Source organism: Uranotaenia lowii, chromosome 2 (genome assembly GCF_029784155.1).
Source record: "Uranotaenia lowii strain MFRU-FL chromosome 2, ASM2978415v1, whole genome shotgun sequence".
Taxonomy (NCBI): domain Eukaryota; kingdom Metazoa; phylum Arthropoda; class Insecta; order Diptera; family Culicidae; genus Uranotaenia; species Uranotaenia lowii.
In genome coordinates, this window is record NC_073692.1 from 175,608,877 (window position 1) to 175,633,012 (window position 24,136).

The 24,136-nt window shown below is 38.2% G+C and overlaps 1 protein-coding gene across 3 annotated transcripts in view; it reads left to right on the forward strand.

Moving 5' to 3' along the window:
* Positions 1–24,136, forward strand: part of LOC129741848 (carbohydrate sulfotransferase 5) — a 123,540-nt gene that overhangs the window by 86,808 nt on the left and 12,596 nt on the right. For all 3 annotated transcript variants that reach the window (XM_055733650.1, XM_055733651.1, XM_055733652.1), the window contains exon 4: positions 14,026–14,205. In XM_055733650.1, coding sequence (XP_055589625.1) covers positions 14,026–14,205 — 180 coding nt within the window. The remainder of the gene's footprint in view (positions 1–14,025; positions 14,206–24,136) is intronic.

A 24,136-nucleotide genomic window follows, 5' to 3' on the forward strand; every position in this document is an offset into this window, starting at 1 on the left:
ACGGACAAAGAGGAGAGGGCCTCGACCCAAACGAAACGGAGCCAAGATCTCGAGTCGTTAGAGGAGAGGTCATTGGTCTCTTGCAGTGGTCTCGAACAGACGCGGGGCGCACGATAGTCGTGGAAACCAAGTGAGCCTCGAGTTACGAGTATAGATCGTCAGAGGAGAGGTCCTTAGTCTTGAATCTCAGTCCTTAGTCTTGAATAACAAGAGGCAGGGTATATATGCTGGAGTTTGGACTTGAAATTGAGTAAGCCGATGAGCGCTTTCCGCGAGTATGGTCTTCAATCACGGGTTTAGCCTTCGTTGCAAGTCCGGGCCCTGATTACGCAGTGTTTCGCTGTTACCGTAGTGCCCGTAACAGCAAAAAGTCCAGTGGAGGCGGGGTGCTACTTGCCGTGAAGTCGATTCTCCCAGCGCAGCTCATCGACAATAATTCCTGGTGCGATCTGGAACATATATGGATTCGCATTGATCTTGTAGACCGAAAATTGTATGTATGTGTACTGTACCTACCACCCGATCGCTCAAGAGATGTTGCCCTTGCTGAGTCGTATTCTCGCTGCATCTTCGAAGTTAGTTCCTTCTGCGCTCCAGAAGATGACTTACTTGTCATTGGCGACTTCAATATGCCAGATTTGAAGTGATGCTCCAACCATTGCAGCTTTCTGTATTCGGACCCAGCACTGGACTCCCTGAGTGCAGCAACCTTGCGCCATGGATCAGGTTTACCGATCACCGAATTCGCTCCTGCACGTTGTTACAGTAGTCCCACATAACCCTGCTCTATTGGCATCACTTGAAGTAACTAGGCTGATCGCTACAGTAGAAAAACCAGCGACCTTCTACCTCGACTTTAAGAACGCGAACTTCGCAACATTATGGCGACTATCGACTGGGTATCCAAGCTTGATCTATCAAATCCCAACGCTACCGCTGATACCCTTTTACACATTCTGAATTATGTCATCGATCGCCACGAATCCCTTGGGTCACGACTGAACTGCGACAACTGAAGACGGCAAAAAGGTGTGCCCTTCGAAATTACAAGAAGAAAAAATCATCCTACACTAAGGATACATATCGTAAGCTTAACTCCGTTTATAAAAAAAACAGTGAACGTTGTTACAATAACTACCTACGTTGCGTACAACGTAACCTCAAGTCTTGCCCGAAATCGTTTTGGAAACACGTAAATTGTCAGTGGAAAGAACCTGGTAAACCTTCAAACATGTTTCTGGACGGCATTGACAAAGCATCCAGAAGTCTCGGTTTCATTTTTGGAGTGGCGAAGGACTTCAAGGACGTGTATTGCCTGAAAAGCTTATACTGCAGCAATGTTCGTTCCATCTTTGAATACGCATCAGCTGTCTGGTGTCCCTACTACGGACTACCAGAACGGTGTCGATCGGGTCGAGGCCATTCAGCGGCGATTCTTGCGATACGCCCTTAGACACCTGAAGTAGCAAGACCCTTTTCGCTTTCCTAGCTACGAAAATCGATGCCGCCTCATAGATATCGATACCGTTCAAGCTCGCAAACAAGCAACACGTGCCTCATTCGTCGCCGACTTCCTGACATCGCGAATCGACTGTCCGTTTAGTGTACGACCCCGTGGTTTTAGAAATCAGGATCTTCAATTGTACATTCCCATTCGAATGAACAATTACGGAGCTAACAGCGCCCTCATCGGTGCAATGAGATCGTTCAACCGTTTTTCGGGGCATTTTGACTTCGACTTTTCGAGGGATGTTTTCCGAAAAAAAAAATGATAAGAGCCTTGAGAACCCCATAGTTAGACTTAAATGTTTGGTTTTGAATTTAAATTTTAAGTAATCATTTCAATCAACATCCCGCATAAATCAGTATTATACAATGACTATTCCCATTATCTTCTTCCCAAGACATCCAAAAGATTACTTCTATAGTTTTGGATTATTAATGTAAGATAAGGCTTATCATTTTTTCATGAAATGGAATCGTTTGGACGCACTTTACGATACAGGGAACGGGTCGTTAAGTAGAGTAACCATTCAATTTTTTTGCTTTTTTTTACTCGTTTTGAAATGAGTGGATCATATGTGGAATCTTTACTAAATGATCGTCTCATAAGAAAAAAACGATACAGCATTTCGTGTAGTTTTGATTAAAAGATAACAATTACAAAACAAAATTTTGTTTATTGATTCATAAATTATTTTACACCTTCCGAAAATTTTAATTTTATTTAAAAAAAACACTCCATGCGCGAAGATAACGTGTGCTGCTGCGCCTTATTATTCTTCGGTGACGGGGAGGTACATCAACCGGGAAACTGGCTGGTGGTGCTGTTGGTTATAACACATCGTATCATAATCTTCCGGATGTTCAAGAACCGTTGCACCTTCTGGATGTTCCATTTTGCAGTGCTTTTTACAATTTTCCGGTATCCGCAGTTCCTCGGAATCTATCGGTGCGCAAAAATAAAATCAATTAATTAACACTTTCTTCTAAATAAAGAGGTTTTCACTTACCTTCATCAGCACCTGTCGTCTGGTCGTCATTCCCGAATGCTTCCGCGTAGTCTTTGGAGGGTCCAAAAGCTACCTCCCATAATTCCGGAACACAAAAGGAAAAGCTTATGCGCGCTTGGCCACGTTTATTGACGTGACAGCAGAAAATTCGATGCGCGTAATCAGAACCGAATAATACTGAAGATTCAGCATATCGTATTTGACTATGCGGGATGTGATCCGTTGATCAGAAATAAATAACAAATACGAAATAACAGGGACAGTTCTTGGCTATTTGACTAAGATTTCTGGAACGTATCTTCTTGCTCGCTTTGATTACCTTGCGGAGGGCAGTTTTCGTATCCGTGAAGTAAGGTTTTCCTGCCAGTTATACCTATAGACTACGTTTTCTTACGATATTTCAACCGTAGTCCTTCAAGCGAGTTTTAGACATCAACATGGACATCATTGAATCACGCTCGATTTTGTGATACCCGTATGTAAATTTCATTGCACAGAAAAATTTCTGTTGTCCTTCCGTTTTAACTCATTGCGGACCAAATCTGAGATATCTCATTGGCTTTCTGCGAGAATGCTACACTTTTTTGTTTTAATTTATTTAATGCTACACTCAGGAGTATAACTCTTAAGTTATAAATTTTAGCTCGAAATTATATTCTACAAAATCGAACAAGACATTCATGATATCAGAAAAATAACAAATTTAGATGGTGGTTGTCCAGATAGAACGCTTTGAATTTTGAATGCTTTCGCATTCAGATTTTTTCGCGGTTCTTAATGTGTAGCTGACAAATCAAAACGAAATTACTAGATATCTGATCTACCCGAGGTCCACAGTTTCGAATGAGCACCATAAGGAAGCGTGAAGTTCATTCATGAGAATGCATGGAAACTAAAATTAAAGTTCGTTTGAAAGTTAAATTTTGTTTAAATTCGCGTAAATAGGGATATTCACTCAGCCAAATGTAAATTATCAATTCTCAAGTTATAACTTCAAACGCACAAAATTGAATCATTCTAACAAACTTTGCCCGGATAATATATCAAACGGTCCTCGAACCGTTCGCGCGTATCCAACTGATTCGTAACTGATCGGCGACGCGCGGTGGTATTTGGATCCGGTTCGTATCCCCAAATGCTCTGGGTAGTGCTATTTTTTTAAGACCAAAAGGTAGCAACATATTGTCTTCCGATATTATGGTACATTGAAATAGTTCAAATAATATTTGCAAGCTATTGCTATGAAGTCCATTAGGACATTTGTGAGAAGTAAAAAAAATTTGGTCAGTTGGTCTATCAATTCAGATGGAAAGAATTAACGGTTTTAAATTAGCATATTTTTGTGTACATATTTTCCTACGCTTATAGGAAACTATTAAAAAAGAAAGTTAAGGCACGCATGGTGCGATTTGTGTGCGTGAACTGAAATTTGCATAACTGGAATTAAATTTCAGCAACTGATACATAGGCATAGGACATCCCTCGGAGCTGTGAGCGAATTCAAATGTTAATATTCATTATGAAACTATGGAAAATTTAAATTTTTCAAACCTGTTTGCCCCATTTTTGCTTGCTCAGAAAAATCGCAATGTTTGGAACTTTACATCGCAAAGTTTAGTAGACCCGGCGCTGTAAAACTATTACCAGTTTAAAGAGCTTGTTCCTTTATGCCTTAAAGTACAACGATATGAAAAGACAAGATTCCAAATAAGATTTCAGAATCACATGTTGGGAATGTTGGGATTTTCAATTAGGAATCAATACTGGTTCAGAATTGAAAAATTTGTATACAGTATTATTTTTGGGATTTAAATCAAAGTTCAAGTTCTGAATTTCAATGAGAGTTTCAAAATCATTATTCAGATTAAATTTTACCCTCGATTCTGTTTTGCAAAACGCAATTGGTCTGTCCTGATATATAAAAACAATCCGTCGTGCTTCTGATTGTTTGCAGTTTTTTATCGTTTACGCGAACGTATTTTGCATAATAATTATGATCGTGGGTGGTTGCGATAAGAATAATGAAAAAGTCACAAATGGATGTGTCGATTCTTGCTTCATAAAAACATTTTAAAAGTTCTTACACCATCATATCATAATGCAATCTGTTGCGGCCTTCGGTAGAATAAATCGATCTGGAAAAGTTTCAGTTGTTGTCATATTTTTATGGTTTTGCAACGAGAGTTTTTCTCCATACAAAAAAAAAGTTTGTATGCTGGCCAATCGATCAACTCGTTGATACTAACCAAAGTCAGGTTGCATAAAAAGTGTTACGATGAAAACCGAACAATAGCCGTAATAACACTTGTACGATTACATGTCACCGATATGACAATAATGATGGTCGATAAAATCCATCTCACTGGGTCAGCGGCCGAACGTCAGTGCACTCGAGAGTTCATTTAGCGGCGACCGCGACGACGACGTCGCAAATGGAAAATAGTCACATTGTCCAACGCCGGAAGGCAATATTCGATAAGTAGTCACTGTGGCCGGTACTTACTGGCGTTGGAGAATAATTATGACAATCATAACGATCTCAGCGTGTGACATTTCGGTCTCACACAAACGATAGTCCACTCTAACGAGCACCTTGGGACGATTGACTAACCTATTGTGTGGAAAATCGAATTTCACATCCAATGATGTTCTCTTTGGAAACGGGCACTAGGGCAGGTTGATTTTAGTTCGTTGGGCAGTGTTTAGTAAAAAGATACATACCTAGTTGAATAATTAAGAATTTTAGGTACAATTAAGGTCTCTCTATTTATCTGGCAACCCTCTGAATCATCTCAACACTAACATTTAAATGTCAATGTAAACAAAACCCGGATTCAAGTAGCCCAATATAAACTCTACTTATGGCAAGCATCGCTACAAAAAAGGTTTATCAGTATACATTAGATTTCAAATGCAATTTAAACAAAGGATCTAAAAGATCTAAAGCCATAATATAACATTACCTCCCCAAAAATTAGTTTATTTGTCTATTCAATCAACGGACCTAGTATAGGTCCAAATGACGACTTAAAGTTAAAGTTACACATTTAATTTCTCGATATTCTTATAACTTTTCTTCGGAAAACATCCCTCGAAACGCCAAAGTCGAAGAGCTCGGAAAAGCGGTTGAACGTTTTCATAACACCAATGAATGCACTATTGGCTCCATAGTTATTCAGTTGAATGGAAGCACACAGTTGAAGGTCCTGGTTTCTCAGTCCATGGGGCTCACACTAAGAGGAAAAGCTTCCAGTAGCGTAGGACAATCGATTCGCGATGTCAGTAGATCGGCGACGAAAGAAGCTCGTGTTGCATTTCTTCGGGCTTGTCTATGAGACGACATCGATGTTCGTAGCTTGGCATGTGGAACGGGTCTTGCCAGTTAAGGTGTCTGAGGGCATAACGTAAAAAGCGCCTCTGGATAGCTTCGAGCCGCTCGTTACCGTTCTGGTAGTAGGGACACCAGACAGCTGATGCGTATTCGAGGAAGGATCGAACTATGCTGCAATACAGGCTCCTCAGGCAGTACACGTCCTTGAATTCCTTGGCCACTCGAAATAACAATCCGAGGCTTCTAGAAACTTTATCGACGACGTATGTGTTGGTATGTGTTTTGAATTCCAGCTTAAGGTCGAGTTTTACGCCCAAATCATTGATGTGGTCCACCCGCGCAATGGACTCATCTCCTAAGAAGTACTCCACGCAAAAAGGCTGCGGTCTTCTAGAAAAACTGATGACTGCCCATTTACTGCGATTCAGAGGCAGGCAGTTGATGTCGCACCACGGTGCGAAAAGATTGAACTGGTTTTGCCGAAAATCAATGTCCTCCTGACCGTTTATGGTGTAGAACAGTTTAAGATCATAAGCATAACAAAGTTTCGGGTCGTCGAGGGTTGAGAGTACATCGTTAAAATAGATTAAGAAGATAATCGGTCCTAGGTGACTACCTTGGGGCACACCGGAGGAGACAGAGAACTGGATGGAGAGAGTGTCTCCAGTGCGAACTGTCAATTTACTTCCAGTTAAGTAACTGCGGAACCAGCCAAGTAAAGGTCCGCAGAATCTTAAGCGTCCAAGCTTACCAATGGCGATATCGTGGTTCACCTTATCAAACGCTGCTGACAAATCGGTATAAATGGCGTCGGTATGAGACTTAGCGGCAAAACTTTCTCGTACATAGGAGGTGAAGGTCAACAGATTAGTTGTCGTGGAGCGTTTGGGCATAAAACCGTGCTGATCGATTGAAAAATTTGGCTTACAGTACGAGAAAATCGGATCCATGACGAGTAGTTTGAAGATTGCACATAAAGCAGAAAATCCTCTATAGTTATTGATATCTCTCCGATCCCCCTTTTTATGGACCGGAGCTTCCTTCTACAGTCAAGGGTAGGTGGCTCTGTTAAGAGAAGCTTGAAAGATGAGTGTCACAGGAGTCAGTAAAACAGCCATTAACCGTTTTAAAAAGGTAGATGATATACCGTCCGGGCCAGCAGAGATGGAGTTTTTGAACTTTACCGCTGCTTTAGATATGACCGCATCCTCTACTACAGGCATGTCAAACTCGATTAGGTGTGCGGGCCGCATTAAAAATTTTCTATGACGTAGAGGGCCGCAGTTAGAAAACAAAACATATTATTTACGCGGAGATTAGGTACAATACAATGGAAAATAGTTATAAGTAAACTTGAAATGAAATTTTGCCTTAAATTTTTATTAAAGCTTTTAATGTTTAATTGTCCTGATGCTTGACATCTTTTCTAAGATACTAGTTTAAAAATATCAGGTTGAAGTTTATTTGTCACTGACACTTTCATTATCTCTTATATATAAAAATGGAGGCGTTTTCTTTGTAACACCATCACGTATGAATGGTCGGTCGGAATGAAGTGAAATTTGGTATCCGAGGGTTTTTTGAGTCAGGGATGGTTTGTATAATAGTTTCAAGAATCTCATCTTTTTATGAAGGTGGTCACAATACAATTCCAACTTTAAATGGGACACAATCTCTTCAGTTTTGTTACGATTTTCATAAAAATCGATTCGCGAGCACGATAAAGTTAAGGACGTGTAGATGAAATTTAACATTTATTACAATTTATACATTAGAATACATACAAATTTGTATTTGATATTCTCGAACGATGAGGAGATTTTGTAGCTTTCATTATGGAAAAAACTGCTCACATAGATATGTACTTGCAAACATAGCAAGAATTCTGGTAACAAATTTTCGTAACTCAACGTAGCGTTCAGGCAAATAGCTGTAAAATTTTGGTTTAATTAAAAGCAAAAAACATTTAAGTGGCTGTTTCAATGTATTTCGCTTTTAATAAAAAATCGCACTGCAGCTCTATCAACTCTAGTTGCAAATTATCAGCAGCATTTTCTGGAGCAAACGAAAATGGAGATACAAACAACGAAAATTCTTGCTCGTATAAATTAAAGTCACGAAAACAACTTTTGAATGCATCTAGAAACGATTCTAGGTGAAGTACGTATTTATCAAATGATGAAGCCTCATTTGATCTTTTCAGTTCTTGACACGTAGAGAAGTGCACAAGGTTTTCTTTGGAAATTTGGTTGATCCATAACCGTAACTTCGCTTGAAAGTTTTTTACATCATCACAAGCAGTTATGATATTTTTTTCTTTCTTTTGAAGTTTTAAGTTAAAATCTTGCAGGTGGCCAGTGAGATCAACGGCAAATGCAAAATCCTGAACCCAGTCGTCTGCTTGAGAATGTTCAACAGGTTTACCTTTTCATTTCCAAAAATAATATTATTTCCTCTCGTAGCAAAAAAAAACTTTTTATATTTTGTGGCAGAAAAGCCAACGTACTTCTGTGTAGTAGGGAACAGTAGGGAACAAGTAGGGAACACAATCGAAATCATGTCCAATGTCAAAAATTGGCGATGATTCAAGCCACGAGAACGGATAAAATTTATAGTATCTGAAGCTGGTTTTAGCACATGTTGGAACTTTAATTGCTTTGCGCATAATGCCTCTGTGAATAATACATTGAAAATTAGCAAATTTGAAATTGCTATCGGTCTCCCTTATTTTCGCAAGCAGTTTTGCACCAACACCAATTTTAGCCCCAAACATAGTTGGTGCACTATCCGTTACTAGACTAGCTAGCTTGTCCAAAGGTAAATTATACTGTAATATAACCTCTTGTAGTTTGTCGAAAACAGCCTTACATATTTTACATAAAAATCAGTGGTGTTTTTTTTTTGTGACAATTTAAGACGGGGCTACGCGGGCCGCATTGACCAAGGCCGCGGGCCGCATGCGGCCCGCAAACCCCCAGTTTGACATGCCTGCTCTACTACAATCGTGCTCATGCAGAAGCCGAGTGGCGAAACATTCCTAACAGCACTCTCCACATGTTCAGGGGATATCGAAGCAGTAGCAAAGGTACACGAGAATTACAAACTTTATCCAGAACAAAGCAGATGCAAAACTTTCGAAGAGAAAAATGCGAAGAACTACGCACTCACTCTTAAAGTGAAACCCATGAGCGTTTATCAATAAATAAGGGAAATTTTATCTTCATCTCGCTCACACACATGAGACGTATAGTACAAATCAAAGGGTGTTTAAACCATTTAGACGAAATTCCTACTCCAGCTCCAGGTTATGTAAGCAATTGCGAGCTTTTTATCCATGAAAATACCAGTTTATCGTTTAAAAATTATGAATGCTCCTGTGCATCATTTTGATCATATAAACTTGAAAGATTCCCCGTGAATTTTAGCTAGCGATTTAAAAAAGGTTGCAAAAATTTCAAATGCGTTTTTTTCCAAACGTCATAACTAAACCAAGACACTTTTCACGTGTTGGTACTGATCTGTTTCTTCATTCTAATTTTGCCAGACCTTCAAAACAGTGTATTGTTCACTCGTGTTGTAACTTTTGCCATGGGTGCACGGCTGTACCGCAATTTCGCTCAATTTTTTTTTCTACGATGTAAGTTTTTGGGACCCCCCAACCATTTCGATATCAGAATGAACCCGTAGTTATTAGTTGTTATTATTATTAGTTATAGTTAGCAACCAAATAAATTTTTCATTCCATTGTAACACTTCCTACAAACTACACGTCTTTGTGTAACTCTATCTATCAGGTTATGAGCCTGACCGTTCGGTAGGAAGATTTTTTTTTTCGGAATTCAGCAAGAATGTCTTCAAGCATCCCCGGAATCGAACGACTCCTAGGTCGCTAGAACTGGAGCACCTGGAAGTTTGCGGTGCAAACTAAATATTCTTAAACTCGAAGAGTTGTGGAGTACAATCAAGCCGGAGCGCAAGCCCGCAAGCCAGATGGAGCCAACGAGCCGTCGACGGTGCAAATGATAGGAAGGTACGAGCGAAGGTAATTTTGCTGATCGATCCCATCAATTATTTCAACGTCATGAACGCCAGGACTTCTCGAGAAGTATGAGAGAAATTGGAATCCGCATCAAAGGACCGTGGTCTGAAGAGAAAGGTTGGTCTTCAACGATTTGCGAAAACCCACGGTGTACAATATAATGAGGTGATATCTTCCCGATAATGTCTACATTACTATCCATCTAGTGATTCATCTATTTAGTGATGCAGCATTATCATACGCGCGCAAAACTTTTTGCCTGGCACGCTTTTCGAAGATAGTAATGACGTCACGTGTTTACATTCAAACGAGTTGTTTACTCGTGTTAGTAGCCTACCTTGTCTATTTATACCGTGGCGAAAACCGATCTGTCATCCTGCGATTCCATTACCCACTACGTGAACACCATCTTTTCGGCTGGTCATCAACTGAAGAACATAGGTTTCCAAATATACGAGAAGTGGATTGGTTCCATGCTCCTGGCAGGACTTCCGTCGGAGTACCGTCCCATGATGATGGCCCTGAAGAATGGCGGGCTTCCCATCACTGTAGACGCAACCAAGTCAAAGTTGCTGCAAGAGCTCCAAATCCCGACGGTTGATGCGGCGTTTTCATAAAAAAGGCGATACGATGGCTGTGGTCGAGGCAGCGGTAGCAGCAAGCAGACGAAATCGGTTCCCCCAAAGGTCCAAAGTGTCGAAAATGCCACAAGTACGGATATTTAGCGAAGGATTGTAGGAGCACCAAATCGGACAAAATTTTTTTCACTGATTTTTCTATGCATCTAGCTGTGAAAAACGACGAATGGATTAGCGACTCTGGGACGAGTGTCCATATTTATGACGAAAACTCGCGAGTTGCTGGATAATATCATGCCCTCAAGCGGAACAGTGGTGGCAGCAGACGGAAAAAGCATGCAGATCAAAGAAACAGGTTCAGTTGTTTTGCGTCCACGTTGCCACGGTGACGATACTCTTGTTAGTGAAGTTCAGTATCTATCGGAACTATCAGTCAATTAGCTTTCCGTCAACCAAATCGTCAACAAAGGCCACCGAATGATTTTCGACAAATCGGGCTGCAAATTATTGAATCAAACCGGCGAAGTACTAACGACTGGAAAACGTTCCAGCGATATTTTTAAACTGAAGCAACGTACGAGAAGCGTGCTAGCGTGTGTCTGGCATCGAAGGATGGGCCACCTACACCTTTATAGAGTCAAGAAACTTGGCAACGGTTTGATCAACGACGTCAAGATCACCAAGGAAACTGAAGGCACCTGTAGTATGTCCGGAAAACAGCGTCGCCATTCGTTCAACAACCCAGGCACAAGACTCCAGGCATGTAAGATGATGTTTCGATTACGTGCAAAGGTCTACCTCGTCGCAACATTTCACAGGCATCATCTACTACGGGTCATGAACTGCCGCTGATACGTCTACTGAAGGTGGAAATCCGCAACAGCTGGGTGCTGTATCAAAAATCGAACCGAAGGCCGCGGATGTCATGCTCAATGATGATCCGACAACGCATGCTGAGGCTCCGAGTCGAGACGATTCTGTGAATTGGAAACAGGCGATGCAGGAGCAGTACAACGCACTCATCGGAAATGGCTCGTGGTCCTTGACTGAACTTCCGAAGGGGCGGAAGGTCATACTGTGCAAATGGGTCTACAAGACGAAGTACGACGCCGCAGGAAACGTTATCCGTTACAAAGCTCGCCCTCTCAGCGAAAGGGGGTGGACTACGACGAAACCTATTCACCCGTGATCAGGCTTGTAAGTGGTCACCATCGTTTGAATTTTTTCGGAGACATCCACAACACATCGTCCGTGACAATCATGGAGAGCGCAATCGTTTGATCGGAGAGCAAAAAAATTTCAAATGAAATATTGATCTTTGTTGTGGTTAGTCGTTTGACATTCATCGCTCTTGCGTAAATAATCATTCCACATTGTTCGACCAACAAATCCAAACTTCACCCAGCGCTGCAGAGTGGCGAATTTTTTTTCAACAGGAGGGAGTGAATAGAAAAGATTGCATTTGCTTATTGAGTCTGTAAGTTCTGCTGCGTGAAAGAGATAGGCGATGTCGTAAACTGTCGGGAATGATGGTCGTTTGACCATCAAATTATTACTCTCGTGTACCAAGACACGAAGTTTCGTTCGACAATCACACAAAGAAGAATGACTGTCGTTTCGTTTGATGGTAGTCAACTGTTCGGCAAGTGTTTGGTCGCATTCGTTTGATGGCACGAACAATGACACTGATAAAAGCAGGCTGTGCGACTGTCAGAGAAAATGTCGATGGTTTACAAGTCTGCCCGTGATTCGTCACAGATTTTTGAGATACCTTTTCGTCCTTGGCATTCAAGCACGATCTACACATCGACCAGATGGATGCAATCACTGCGTTCCTACAAGGTGATTTTGAAGAGGAGATCTTCATAGAGCAGCTGCCATGCTTTGAAGAACCTGGACGCTCTGGACAGCGGCCGCTAGTATGTCGCCTGTTAAAGGCGCTGTATGGGCTCAAGCAATCTAGTCGGGTATGAAACCGGAAATTGGATGCAGCTTTGAAAAAGCTTGGCTTGGTTCCACCGAAATATGATCCGTGTTTGTACCATCGCTGCATATTTAGATGGCAAAATGCTGTTCTTTGCATTTATGTTGACGATGTCATGATTTTCGCGAGCGACAAGACCGAAATAGATATCAAAATGAAGCTTAGCAGTACGCTCCGAACGAAGGATTTGGGACCAGTGCGGAACTTCTTAGGCATCCGGGTCACCAGACTGGAGGACACCATTGCTTTTGGACCAAGAGGAATACATAGAATCCATAATGCCAAGCCGGTAGCTACCCCGTTGAATCCTGGTGTCAAGCTAACCAAGCAGATGTCGAGCAATGGACGTGATGGCGAGCGTATGGAAAAGGTTCCATACCAAGAGGCGATTGGCTGCTTAATGTATTTGGCGCAATGCGCCCGACCCGACATCCTTTTTGCGATCAATATGTTGAGCCGCTTCAACCAAAATCCATGCAGCTGTGGAAGCTGTGAAATACGTTCTGCGGTAGGTACATCCGTACCCTAGGCTCCATTGGGTCACGGCGATGTTGTGCTTTCTTGTGTTTGTGGAAGTTCACGGTTTGGAAACAAGCCAAAAAACTAACATGAACCTGACAGGGCGGTAGCACATAACCCAATTCGATATGAGATCATAGAAACTTAATTTAAAGGTGGTTTAAAAATTATAATGAAGTATATTTTTTCTTTGATGATCCATGTTGATAAGGTAAATGGGAGTTGAAACACTTGCCCTACCTTCCATTGGACAAAAAGAGCATTGCGCAGTGGAAATATCACAATTATTTAGACGTTTATAAGTTGATATTTCCACTTGTTGACCATCATGCGCAAGTTAGGTTAGAACAGATAGTATTGTGAAAGATAGACAACTGTAATCAATCTTTTAGGATAGTCTTTTGAAATAACAGTAGACAATGTTCGAACCTCAGGCTAACCATTCAAAGACGATATTAACTGATAGTAAAATTTCATCAGAAAACCAAAAATTAATTAGAATTGAGAAAGTCATGGATATCGTAAGAGATCTAGCATTCAATGATTTTAGCTGTTGTTTAGCTTTAGTTTTAAGATGGGTTCCTTGAATCTTGTCAATATTCTTATTCAAATTTAGAATCTGAATTCGAAACATGTTTACTGCTTAAAAACTTACCATAAAGTTTTTCGAAACTTATCGTATCGGAAGTTTTCAGAAGAACTCAATTGTAATCAAAAACCTTATTTATTTCTTTTATCGGGAATAATTTAAGTAATCTATGTGTAGCGTTATCAAAGTCCATTCCTCATTCTGAACGGCCAACAGGTGTTCGCGGCACCATAATTGCTGTACTGCTATCGAAACAATTTATCTCCAGCCGGGCACTTTAATCCTTAATGATTAATAACAAACCCTTTCAACAAACAATGTGCTCTTTATCTGGACCGAAACCGTGATCCAAATCCACCTGCTGATTATTTTGCCACCCACGAACATGATTGTGAGAAATAAATTACCCCACATTGCATTGCATTCTACATGTGATTCTTTTCGCTCTTTTTTTTCTTTCTCCCCTCCACAGCCTGAACATACGAGTCATCCTGCTGATCCGGGATCCGCGGGGCTCGCTACAATCCCGAAAGCACCGGGTGTGGTGTCCTGGGCAGCCCGATTGTGACCACCCACCCACGGTTTGCAATGACATGCAGCTGGATTACGAGGCGGCTATCGAGCTGACCAAACGATTTCCCACCAGGTTCAAGTAAGTAGAGGGCAAAAAACAAATCTTGGAAAATGGGAAACGTGTTTGCTGGCTCACTGCATATAGAATAGGGGTACTTCCGTTTGACAATCCAGAAAATGGGGCTTGACCCGAGAGATTTAACTATTCACGAGCTCATTCTCATAACATAATAATTGATATTATTTTTTATTTAAAAAAAAATCTGCGCCCCCCACCAATGAACAGAGAGTAAAAAAGTTTGGGTATCGTGAAGAAATTCAATATCCTTGGAACTAGTGGAACCAAATCTGAGTAAAAATGTTTTCCATATGTGAAAAAAGATCAATTGGAAATAAAAAATGTAAGTGAAAAATAAAAAAGGAAGAGAGATCAATCATTTTAATTTATGTTTGTTACTTTATTTATCGGTGAAAAGTGATTCAGGGTGGCCAGCCAACCGGGAAAATCGAAAAAATCCTGTATGGATCATTTTTTTCCCAAAATTAACCGAAACCTAAATTTCATTCATGTTATCATTTTTTTTCAAAGGTGATAAAAATCGCGATCTAAATTCCATGGAGAAAATTGGGCAAAAGACAAGAATTTCTCGAAAAATCGAAATTTTCTAGATCAGCGTTTAGGGGAGAGGCAGGTTAAATGCGCATATTAAGGAAAGTACTTAACTATTTTCTCCCATATTCCTATAGATAGGAGTCTAAAAACTATATGCACATGATAACGTGCCGCTATTAAGACTACCCCCATTCTGATACCTGATATGCACATGATCGGACATCTGGTTTATATATGTACGTTTGAGCAATTTTTCTACCCGAAATTCAACGTTGATGATTATATATCAGCTCAATAGTCAAATGCAGCGTGCGGTAAAGTAATTTTTAATTGGAACATCATCGTTTAATTCAATCGAGAAAGTGTTGACAAAACTATAAAAAAACGAATTTTTCAGCACATGTAGATTGAGATATGAAGAATCGATTGATATAACTACCTACTTAACTCAAAATTGACGATCTGAGACTTCATACCTCTGATTCTAAGGGCCTCAATTATTTTCTTAATCCTTTGCATTCAAACCTGCTCAAACACTTGTCTGTAGAAATCTCAAAACATCACCGTTATCTGTATATCCTTACGTTTAACATTCAACACTAGAAAGACCGCACCAGTTAAAATGACTGGTTTGACACTTTGTTTGTTGAATATCTTTTTAATACTTCGTTTTAAAAATTCGCAAAAAAATATGACTTTTCATAAATTTTGAATCGCTAAAAAACTGTGTATTTTTTATTTCGCTAGCTCTTTTAATAAGCGAGAAAAATTTCGCCATGGACCTTGGACCGTGACCAGTCAAAATGACTGGTAAAATTCACAACCATATAACTCAAATAATTAAATTATTTTCGCTTGCTTTTGGTTTCATTTGCAATCTACATTCAAGGCGATAAGCCCTATTTGATTTATGGTGAGCAGAAGTGTGTCATTTGTTATAAAATTATTGATTTTCGATGCGAAGTCATGAAGATTTGTAGAAAAAGTTCTCGTATTTACCACTGTGTGGCGCTTCAAGCACTTGACTCCCATTTTTTTTGGCCTGTTTTGTTGCTCAACTATAATCAAACTTTCTGCCAAAATTTTGTGAAATTTCATCAAGATTTGTAAAAGTTATGTTAGATTTAGTACATGTCCATTCGATTAATTGAGTGATTTTAGGTGATAAATATGTTTTATACTAAACTAGTATGAATAAAATAATTATGAATTGTGTACTCGTTTATTCAAATTTGAAGACTTAAGCTATAAAACTGAATAATTGAAATTGAAATGATATTTCAACATTGGTGCACGGAATGGCTGCAAATTCGCCGTCCTAAATTTTTTAGAGTGAAATGGTTTTCAACTTGCTTAAGAACATTTTAATTATTTTTATTTTCACTGTTTTCCGTCGCACGACATAACTTTATGCACATAATTCTTAAAATTCATTCGGTTCATGGTAATCGTTTTCCAATTTCTGGGATGTTGATTCAATTTCCATCTTATCAGATACAGTACCGTTCATAATTGTATAGAAATTGGAAGCACGCGCACTGTCACTTCGACTTTGAACTTCCATAACTTTTTACTCTGATGATATTTTTTTGATTTTCTGCATTAGATAGATCAACTATCACACTATTATGCCACAAAATTTGAGCTTTCTGGAAGTTGTGTGGCCTGAGATACAGTAATTCTACGAAAATCGGACTTTTTGGACTTTTCTCATTCAAACTGCAATATCTCAGAAACTACGCTACATTTTTTATTGAAGTTTTGCAGAGTGATTGTTGAAATACAAAGTAAGCACGTCTGAAGTTTTTGAAAAGTTCGATCGATGGGATCAAAAGTTACGGGAGCTACAATTTTTCAGGCATGAACCTAAAAATGCGATTTCTATTAAATTTATCATCAAAAATATCATCAGAGTAAAAAGTTATGGAAGTTCATAGTCGAAGTGACAGTGCGCGTGCTTCCAATTTCTATACAATTATTAACGGTACTGTATGTATACGATTGCAAAAACCTGTTTTTTTTAATAATAAAAAAATGAATTTAATTTTTCAAGAAATAATTGAAATATTTCTTTCCCAGGAATTTAAAAAACGGAACTTAAAATTAAAAATCGTTATTTAGATCGTTTTTTCTCAACATGAAAGACATGGTTTCGACTTAGGTTTAGTTAAGATTTGTCAAAATGCTTTTAAAAGTTTTCAAAAAGTCCAAGATTTGATTAAAATGCGGTGAATCCGTGCACCCATAGTGAAAAACCATGTATATAACACAAAGTATCTTTTGAATCTATAAAAGCCTTAATCTTTACCTTCAGCATGCAAATATGTTGATTTTGAATAATTGGCGGTGAATCCGTGCACACATTGTAAATTGCTCTACTTATAGAAAAACTATGCTTTATAACCTACAATACCAAGTATAATTTATAAGTTGAAGCACTTCAGAGGGATGGGTGCTAGAAAATATCTACTACGACAAAGTTGAAGTGAAACCGTGCACCCATGTCCAATACCCATAACCATTTAACATGATTTTCTAATAGAATTGGTAATGTATTTAAATTTTTTGATAATTATTTGAAATATTCAAGTTATGACATGGTGAAAAAATATTTCCATTTTATATCAAAAATATTCTCGAATTAGTTACAAAATAATATAAAAAAAAGTTCAAAATAATACGTAATAAAAAAATTTCCCCTTTACCAGTCATTTTGACTGGTCATGGTCCAAATAGGTATATTCAATTTGCCGGTCCTTCTAGTGTTAATAAAAGTCTTGTTTTGGTTTAAAAAAAAAACCCTGATAGGCATATTATTAGAAAACACATGACTGGGAAGATAATAAAATCTCGATAGAAAAAAAAAACGGGCAAACAGGATTAGATGATGACCAAACTTGAATTTTCGATCATCGTTTTATTTTTGAAACCTACCCAAATGGTTTGCAAATTCAGAGATCTTGAATGAAACTGTGTTTTCAATTTGTCAGACTCTCAAGACTTTGAAAATTGTTTTCATGACCATAATAGAATGTTTCATAAAAGATTTAAAAACAAACATTTAGCCATCAACAATTTTTAAATCAGAATATGTTTTGATTAGAAAATATCTAGATTGGCAAGATGGACCAAAATGGTCTCAGCCGTCCCTAGGAGGACAAGCAAATTAAAAAAAAAAAATATCTAGATTACACCCATAGAAGAGGTTGCAAAATCTAATGACTATTTATAAAATTTCTGTGCCTGAGACGACCAAGAGAATTGCCGGTAGTTTCAAGCGAAACCCTAACCTCTCTCTCCGAGATGCCGCAAATAAGCTGGGTGTATCGTCTACAACCGTGCATCGAGCCAAAAAACGAGCCGGACTATCGACTAACAAGAAGGTAGTGACTCCAAATCGATAAACAAAATACGACGGCCAAAGCGCGTTCCCGGAGGCTGTACACGACGATGCTGACAAAGTTTGACTGCGTGGTAATGGACGACGAAACCTACGTCAAAGCCGACTACAAGCAGCTTCCGGGACAGGAGTTTTATACGGCAAAAGGAAGGAGAAAGGTAGCAGATATTTTCAAGCACATGAAACTGTCAAAGTTCGCGAAGATATATCTGGTTTGGCAAGCCATCTGTACCTGTGGCTTGAAAAGCAGCTTTTTCATAGCTTCCGGGACTGTCAACCAAGAAATTTACGTGAAAAAGTGTTTGAATAAACGTCTGCTGCCTTTCTTGAAGAAACATGGTTGTTCCGAACTGTTTTGGCCGGATTTGGCATCTTGCCATTACGGTAAAAAGGCCATGGAGTGGTACGCCGCCAACAACGTGCAGGTGGTTCCCAAGGACAAGAACCCTCCCAACACGCCAGAGCTCCGCCCAATTGAGAAATACTGGGCTATTGTCTAGCGGAACCTAATGAAGACCAAAAAAACTGATGGCAGGGGTTAAGCGTAAGGCTCGGTAATTCGGATTTGGAAAAGCGGAAGCCCAACTGAATATTTTTCCTGAATTTTCTACTAATTAAACTTGAAAAAAAAATTTATTTTGATTTTTTAAATTAACGATTTCACCGATTTACACGCGTTTTCCCTTGACCGAATTTTGACCGTATCACCCTTTATAATCCCAATGTAGATCCCAAGATTCAAACAGTTTTTTTTAAAACAAAAAGCAGTAATCAGAATGTTTATACCAAATAAAATTTCAGTATTTGTTAAAAATAGCATACAGAATTAAATTTCGAATTTTCAAAATCGCTTCTCTGGTATTTTTGATTAAATTTAAACGTAGGAATTTTATACAATATTATTCAAATAATTTACAAAACGTATTAAAAAACGATTTTTGTAATCATGTTTCACACATTTGGATGGAAATTTGTTTGTTTTGTCACAACTTCCGAAATCAAAATTTAAATTCTATTTCAGAAATTCAGATCACGCCTTGCTTTTGCTGTTAAAAGTGTTCAATTTTAATTCAATTAAGACGGTTCGAGACTTTTCTCAACTCACCCATGACTACTAACACTTCACCAGACAAACGACAACCCAGGAACATTTTTGCCAATGCTTCGTTCACCTGTTTTTTTTTCGTCCGAACTGCAAAAGCAACGTCAAGAGAAAAATTAACGCACTGTCGCAAAACAAACCTCTAGCTCGGTATCTAATATGGAATTCTTAAGCATTTGGACTAATGCATGAGTTGTTGCGTCGTGGTTTCTCGACACCTGGGCCTGGGAAAATGCGTCTGTTTCTTTTCGCAACAAATGGTATGGGTTTTGAATGGTTTCGGATTTCAATAAGACAACGACCGGATTTTGATTGCAAATGCTTCTTGGAAATTGGTTGTTCAAAAGTGTTGGTTTAGTTTGGTTTAGTATTTAACAAAATATGAACTAAAATTCCTCAAAATATTAAAAGGGTGCTTAATCGGGATAGCATACGGCACCCTTCCAAATAAATGAATTTCAAATAAAATCAAATCAAATTTTAAAAATGATTTATTCCTGCTATGTTAACTTCAACGAATTCAAAACCGGGAATTTAAATAGATACCTATATGCAAAAGTAACTTAATCTTGCATGTCCCAGCTAATCTTCGCCATTCGTTACATCACACTCGATCGACGTTGGACAACTGCGACAGTTCCGTCCGTCCAGTTTAATGTGGCGTGCTAATTCCTTTCGTGAAATTTAAATTTATCATACACCATCCGTCGTCTGGTAATCTGTGAACCATAGTTCCACTGGATTCAGACACGCCAACATTTGTTGCCTCATTTTGTGAAGAAAAAACCCAACTAAAATGTCTGAACTACGATTTTACGATTACCTAATTAAATGTTTCAACGATTTTGGCAAAGCCACATGAATGGAGACACTTTCAATTTCGCTCTAATCTGGTAATTTCAAATGACTATTACTTCACTCAAATCAACCGCATCGAAAAATTACCGAATGTTGGTAATTCCATCGCTGCCATAAAAAGTGCCATCGTACTTATAAGTACATAGATAGTTCGAGAGCCAACTCGCAAGCAAAGAAACAAAAAGATGAAGTGCCTAGGCTCATGTGTGACATCAACCTTTTGAGCTACACTGCTTCGGGGGCCGGATCAAAAGTAGTCATTCAAGTTGATTTCTGATTCCCGGCACGCATACGCATAAGCTCCGTAGAAAGTGAAAGGGATCAATCCGTTCGTTAGTTTTGCCTCAGCTCTTCCCTTCATTAAAAGTCTTGATTGTTAGACTCACGGATTGAGAAAACAACATCAAGACATAAAATTTGAAGGCTTCAAGGAATTTTTCAGAATAACTTGAAATTTCGTGACGTGAATTCAGTACACTACCTTGTTCTGTTTTAACTGAGTGAATTCACGTCACAACTTTAAAGAAACATAACTTTGTTCGTTGTTGTTCAATCGAGAATCTATGAACATCGAATTGTAGGTAATTGTTTTCTCTACAACTTATTTGAAGACACCAATATCCTATTTCCACAGAGAAAACAGGAAATCGAAATGGTATGTGCTGAAGTCAGAAATGGTCAATTCTAGCGTGAATTCACGTCACAAAAGTAATCGATCACAACACAAACAACTTAAACTTTTTAATGACAAAATTGCATTCATTTTAAAGGAAATTCAATTTGCGACCGTTGGTTGCTATTTTTTTTTTTCATTTTCAAGTGAATTGGTTGACTTCAAGAATGATAACAGTTCCGAAAAGTCCGGAAAGGCGATTTCACGTCACGGTGGAATGATATTACTTTTTTATGCTTCCCGAATGCTCACACAAAAAAACTCCCAAATGACTTCTAGAGGGTAAATTTGTCAATCCTCTCATTAAATCGCTATATCTGTCTAGTTTCTCAGCCGATTTGTATAAAATTCATAGTTTTAGAAGCTATTCGTTGTTGACCAAATATTGACCAATATTGACCAAATATTGCTAGCGCGATCGTGGAAAATCCAGGAAAATTCCAATAGGAGACCCCAAAACTGGTGGAAATCAATTTTGACCATGAAGATCATTTAGAAGTGGGACAGTTAAGAATACGTGTATTTTAACTATTATTTGATCCAAATACTTTCAAAGAAGGGAATGAAGATAATCAATAATCATAGATTCATGAAAAAAAAAATAATTTGACATTTTTTTAAAAATATTCCTTTTTTGCATCATAGTAAAAACACACATTTATAATTACTATATTGGTAAATTTGTTTCCCAATACTTCGTCTTATCAATATTTTAGATGACTGAAACGTTTTTCTTCAATTCCCACTGTTACTCTGATCTCTCTTCAATTGTCGAATAAATCTTTCAATTCCCACTCTTTTATTGCCCAAAAAAGTGCGGAAAATTCCTATAAGCACATACATATTTTCGAAGTTTACTATATATCATCTGGAACTGATTATCACCAAGAAGAAATTATCTATACCATTTGATATATCTTTCAAAATTACACTCATTTTACCTTAAAACAACTGAAATCTATGCTCCATATTTGGCCATATTTAAAAAAAAAACACATTTTGGGGTGGAAGTTCATATAAGTGGATTCATGTTCATGTCCATGTAAGCACAAAATAGCGAAATAAATGTAAACTGTTATCAGAAAAATGTCAAATACACCAAGGTTTTTTTACGCGGTTTTTTACAGGGTTTTGTAACACGGTTGTCGGATTTTTTGCACGAATTTCGCGAATGAATAACACGGTTTTTGAGAATAAATATTCCTTTTCAAAGGAAAACACTTAGAATCTTTTTGATGTTGAGAAAATCTTAGCTCTGAGACTAAGAACGTGATACAGGTCTCAAGTCTCAGGTCTCATGTCGCATATCTTAAGTCTCAAGTCTCAGGTCCAGGTGTCATGTCTCAAGTCTCAGATCTCACGTCTCAGGGTTCAGGTCTCAGGCGTCATGTCGAAAGTCTCAGGTACTAGATCTCAGGTCTCAGGTATCAGTTCTCAGGTCTCAAGTCTCAGGTACCAGTTCGCAGGTCTCAGATCTCAGGTCCCTTGTCTCAAGTCTAAAGTCTAGGGTCTCAAGTCTCAAGTTTCAGGTCTCAGGTCCTAAGTGTCAAGTTACATGTCTGATTGTTTCAAGTTTCAGAGCTGCAGAGATTTAAAGGTCTTTTTTACACGGTTTTCTTCAATTAGCACGGTTTTTTAAAAACAGTTTTCGGGAATTAATACGGTTTTTTTGTACGCTTTTTTTACGTGGTACGTATATCAGTGTAAAAAAAATCCTTGGTGTATTTGGTTTGGCATAAAGTCAATTGGATTATCCGAGGTGCCATCTATTGCTCGATTTGCAACTTTTCAACAGCGTTAGAGATGACACTGTCTCTAGATAGCTCTTTTGAATGTAAATTTTTTGCGAAAGGAACGATATGGTATGTTATTATTATTCTTTATTTAATTAGGGAGCTTTTATCATGAATATGGCATTCGTGTCCAAGAATCCGAATGGTATATGAACTCATAAATAAATAAACTTGAATCTTTCAATTAGATTAATTGTTCTATTATTATTATTTTTATTATTAATATTTATTAGAGACCCTTTTAACAATTGTCATTCGGTCAAAGAATTGTTCTATATAATTAATTAGAGTAACTATAAGCTAGCATCAATAGCATCAATATTATTTCATAGTGACGGCTGAAATAACAAAGGGATGTACTGTACAAGCTCGAAAAATGAAATACCAGAATCCTGTGTTAAATTGAAAATGCTATCATTTAAACTAGTGAACCTGTATATAAGAGAAGTGACATCTGAAACACAAAATTCCAATAGAGTATTTCCTGAGACAGATTGTGATAGGGTAGTTTTTTGTTTTTGTTTTGAAAAATGTAAACACCAACTGGTCGCCATTTTGATCTTTGATGATAAGCACTGTTCAATGCTTTTTTTTTAATCTTCTTTAATCAAAAGCATCAACAAACCTTCATTTCTGATCTTGTTATCAATTTGCAAATCATTAAACAAAAAATTTATATGCTTCTCACCAAGATGCGCTTGCAAAAACACTACAATTGCATTGCCAATTTTAACCGTTACAACCTTGACATTGAACATACGTAATGTTGTTGTTATGTTTACCCTACCACGATATGCCGTGAAAATGTAAACATGAGAAATCAGCTGTTCGTCTGACAAGTGGGGAAATGCCTTATCGAGCAAAAGAACTGTCAAAATCGATTCCAATCGATCCGAGCATTTTGTCGCAGAGCTTTTACCTTTCTTATTGAAAACTAAACCAAGGAAGGTATTGTGATTGTTGTTATAGTTCAAACAGATAATTTTTTAGCTGGTCAAATGAATTTATGATTAGGTGCAATTTTTTTCAATGCTTTGGCGAATCGTGTTTCTAGTTAGAAAACTGATTATTAACGAAATTCAAGTCATTCATACCGTTTATCGCGATCCTTCGGGCATCGAGTTCAATATTGTTTTGTTGGATTGAAAGAGCGTTCACTTAAGAGCTTGAACATTGAGCCAGAAAACAGTGCTGGGGATATTTTTGTCCAAGATTTCGGCGATGTTGCCACATATTTTATTTTAAGAGGGATCAGATGTCGCTTCTCTTATATGAAGGTTCACTAATTTAAACAAGTCGAATCAACTTTTGGAGTACCTCATTCTCAGAAGTGCGAAATCGTAAATAACCTCAAAAATATATGAACCAACACGAGCTAGACGTGAACGACCTTTAAAATATGTAAACCACCATCATGGTAGGATGGACGGCATAAATTTATTAAATTTAGTGTGTTGCTTAATTTATCTGGTTCATTTTTCCTTCATTCTTTCACTAAAGAAACGTACTAACAACTGTGGACATGCCAGAGGAACCAGTTATTTTATTCAGTTGAGTTTAAATTAACAATC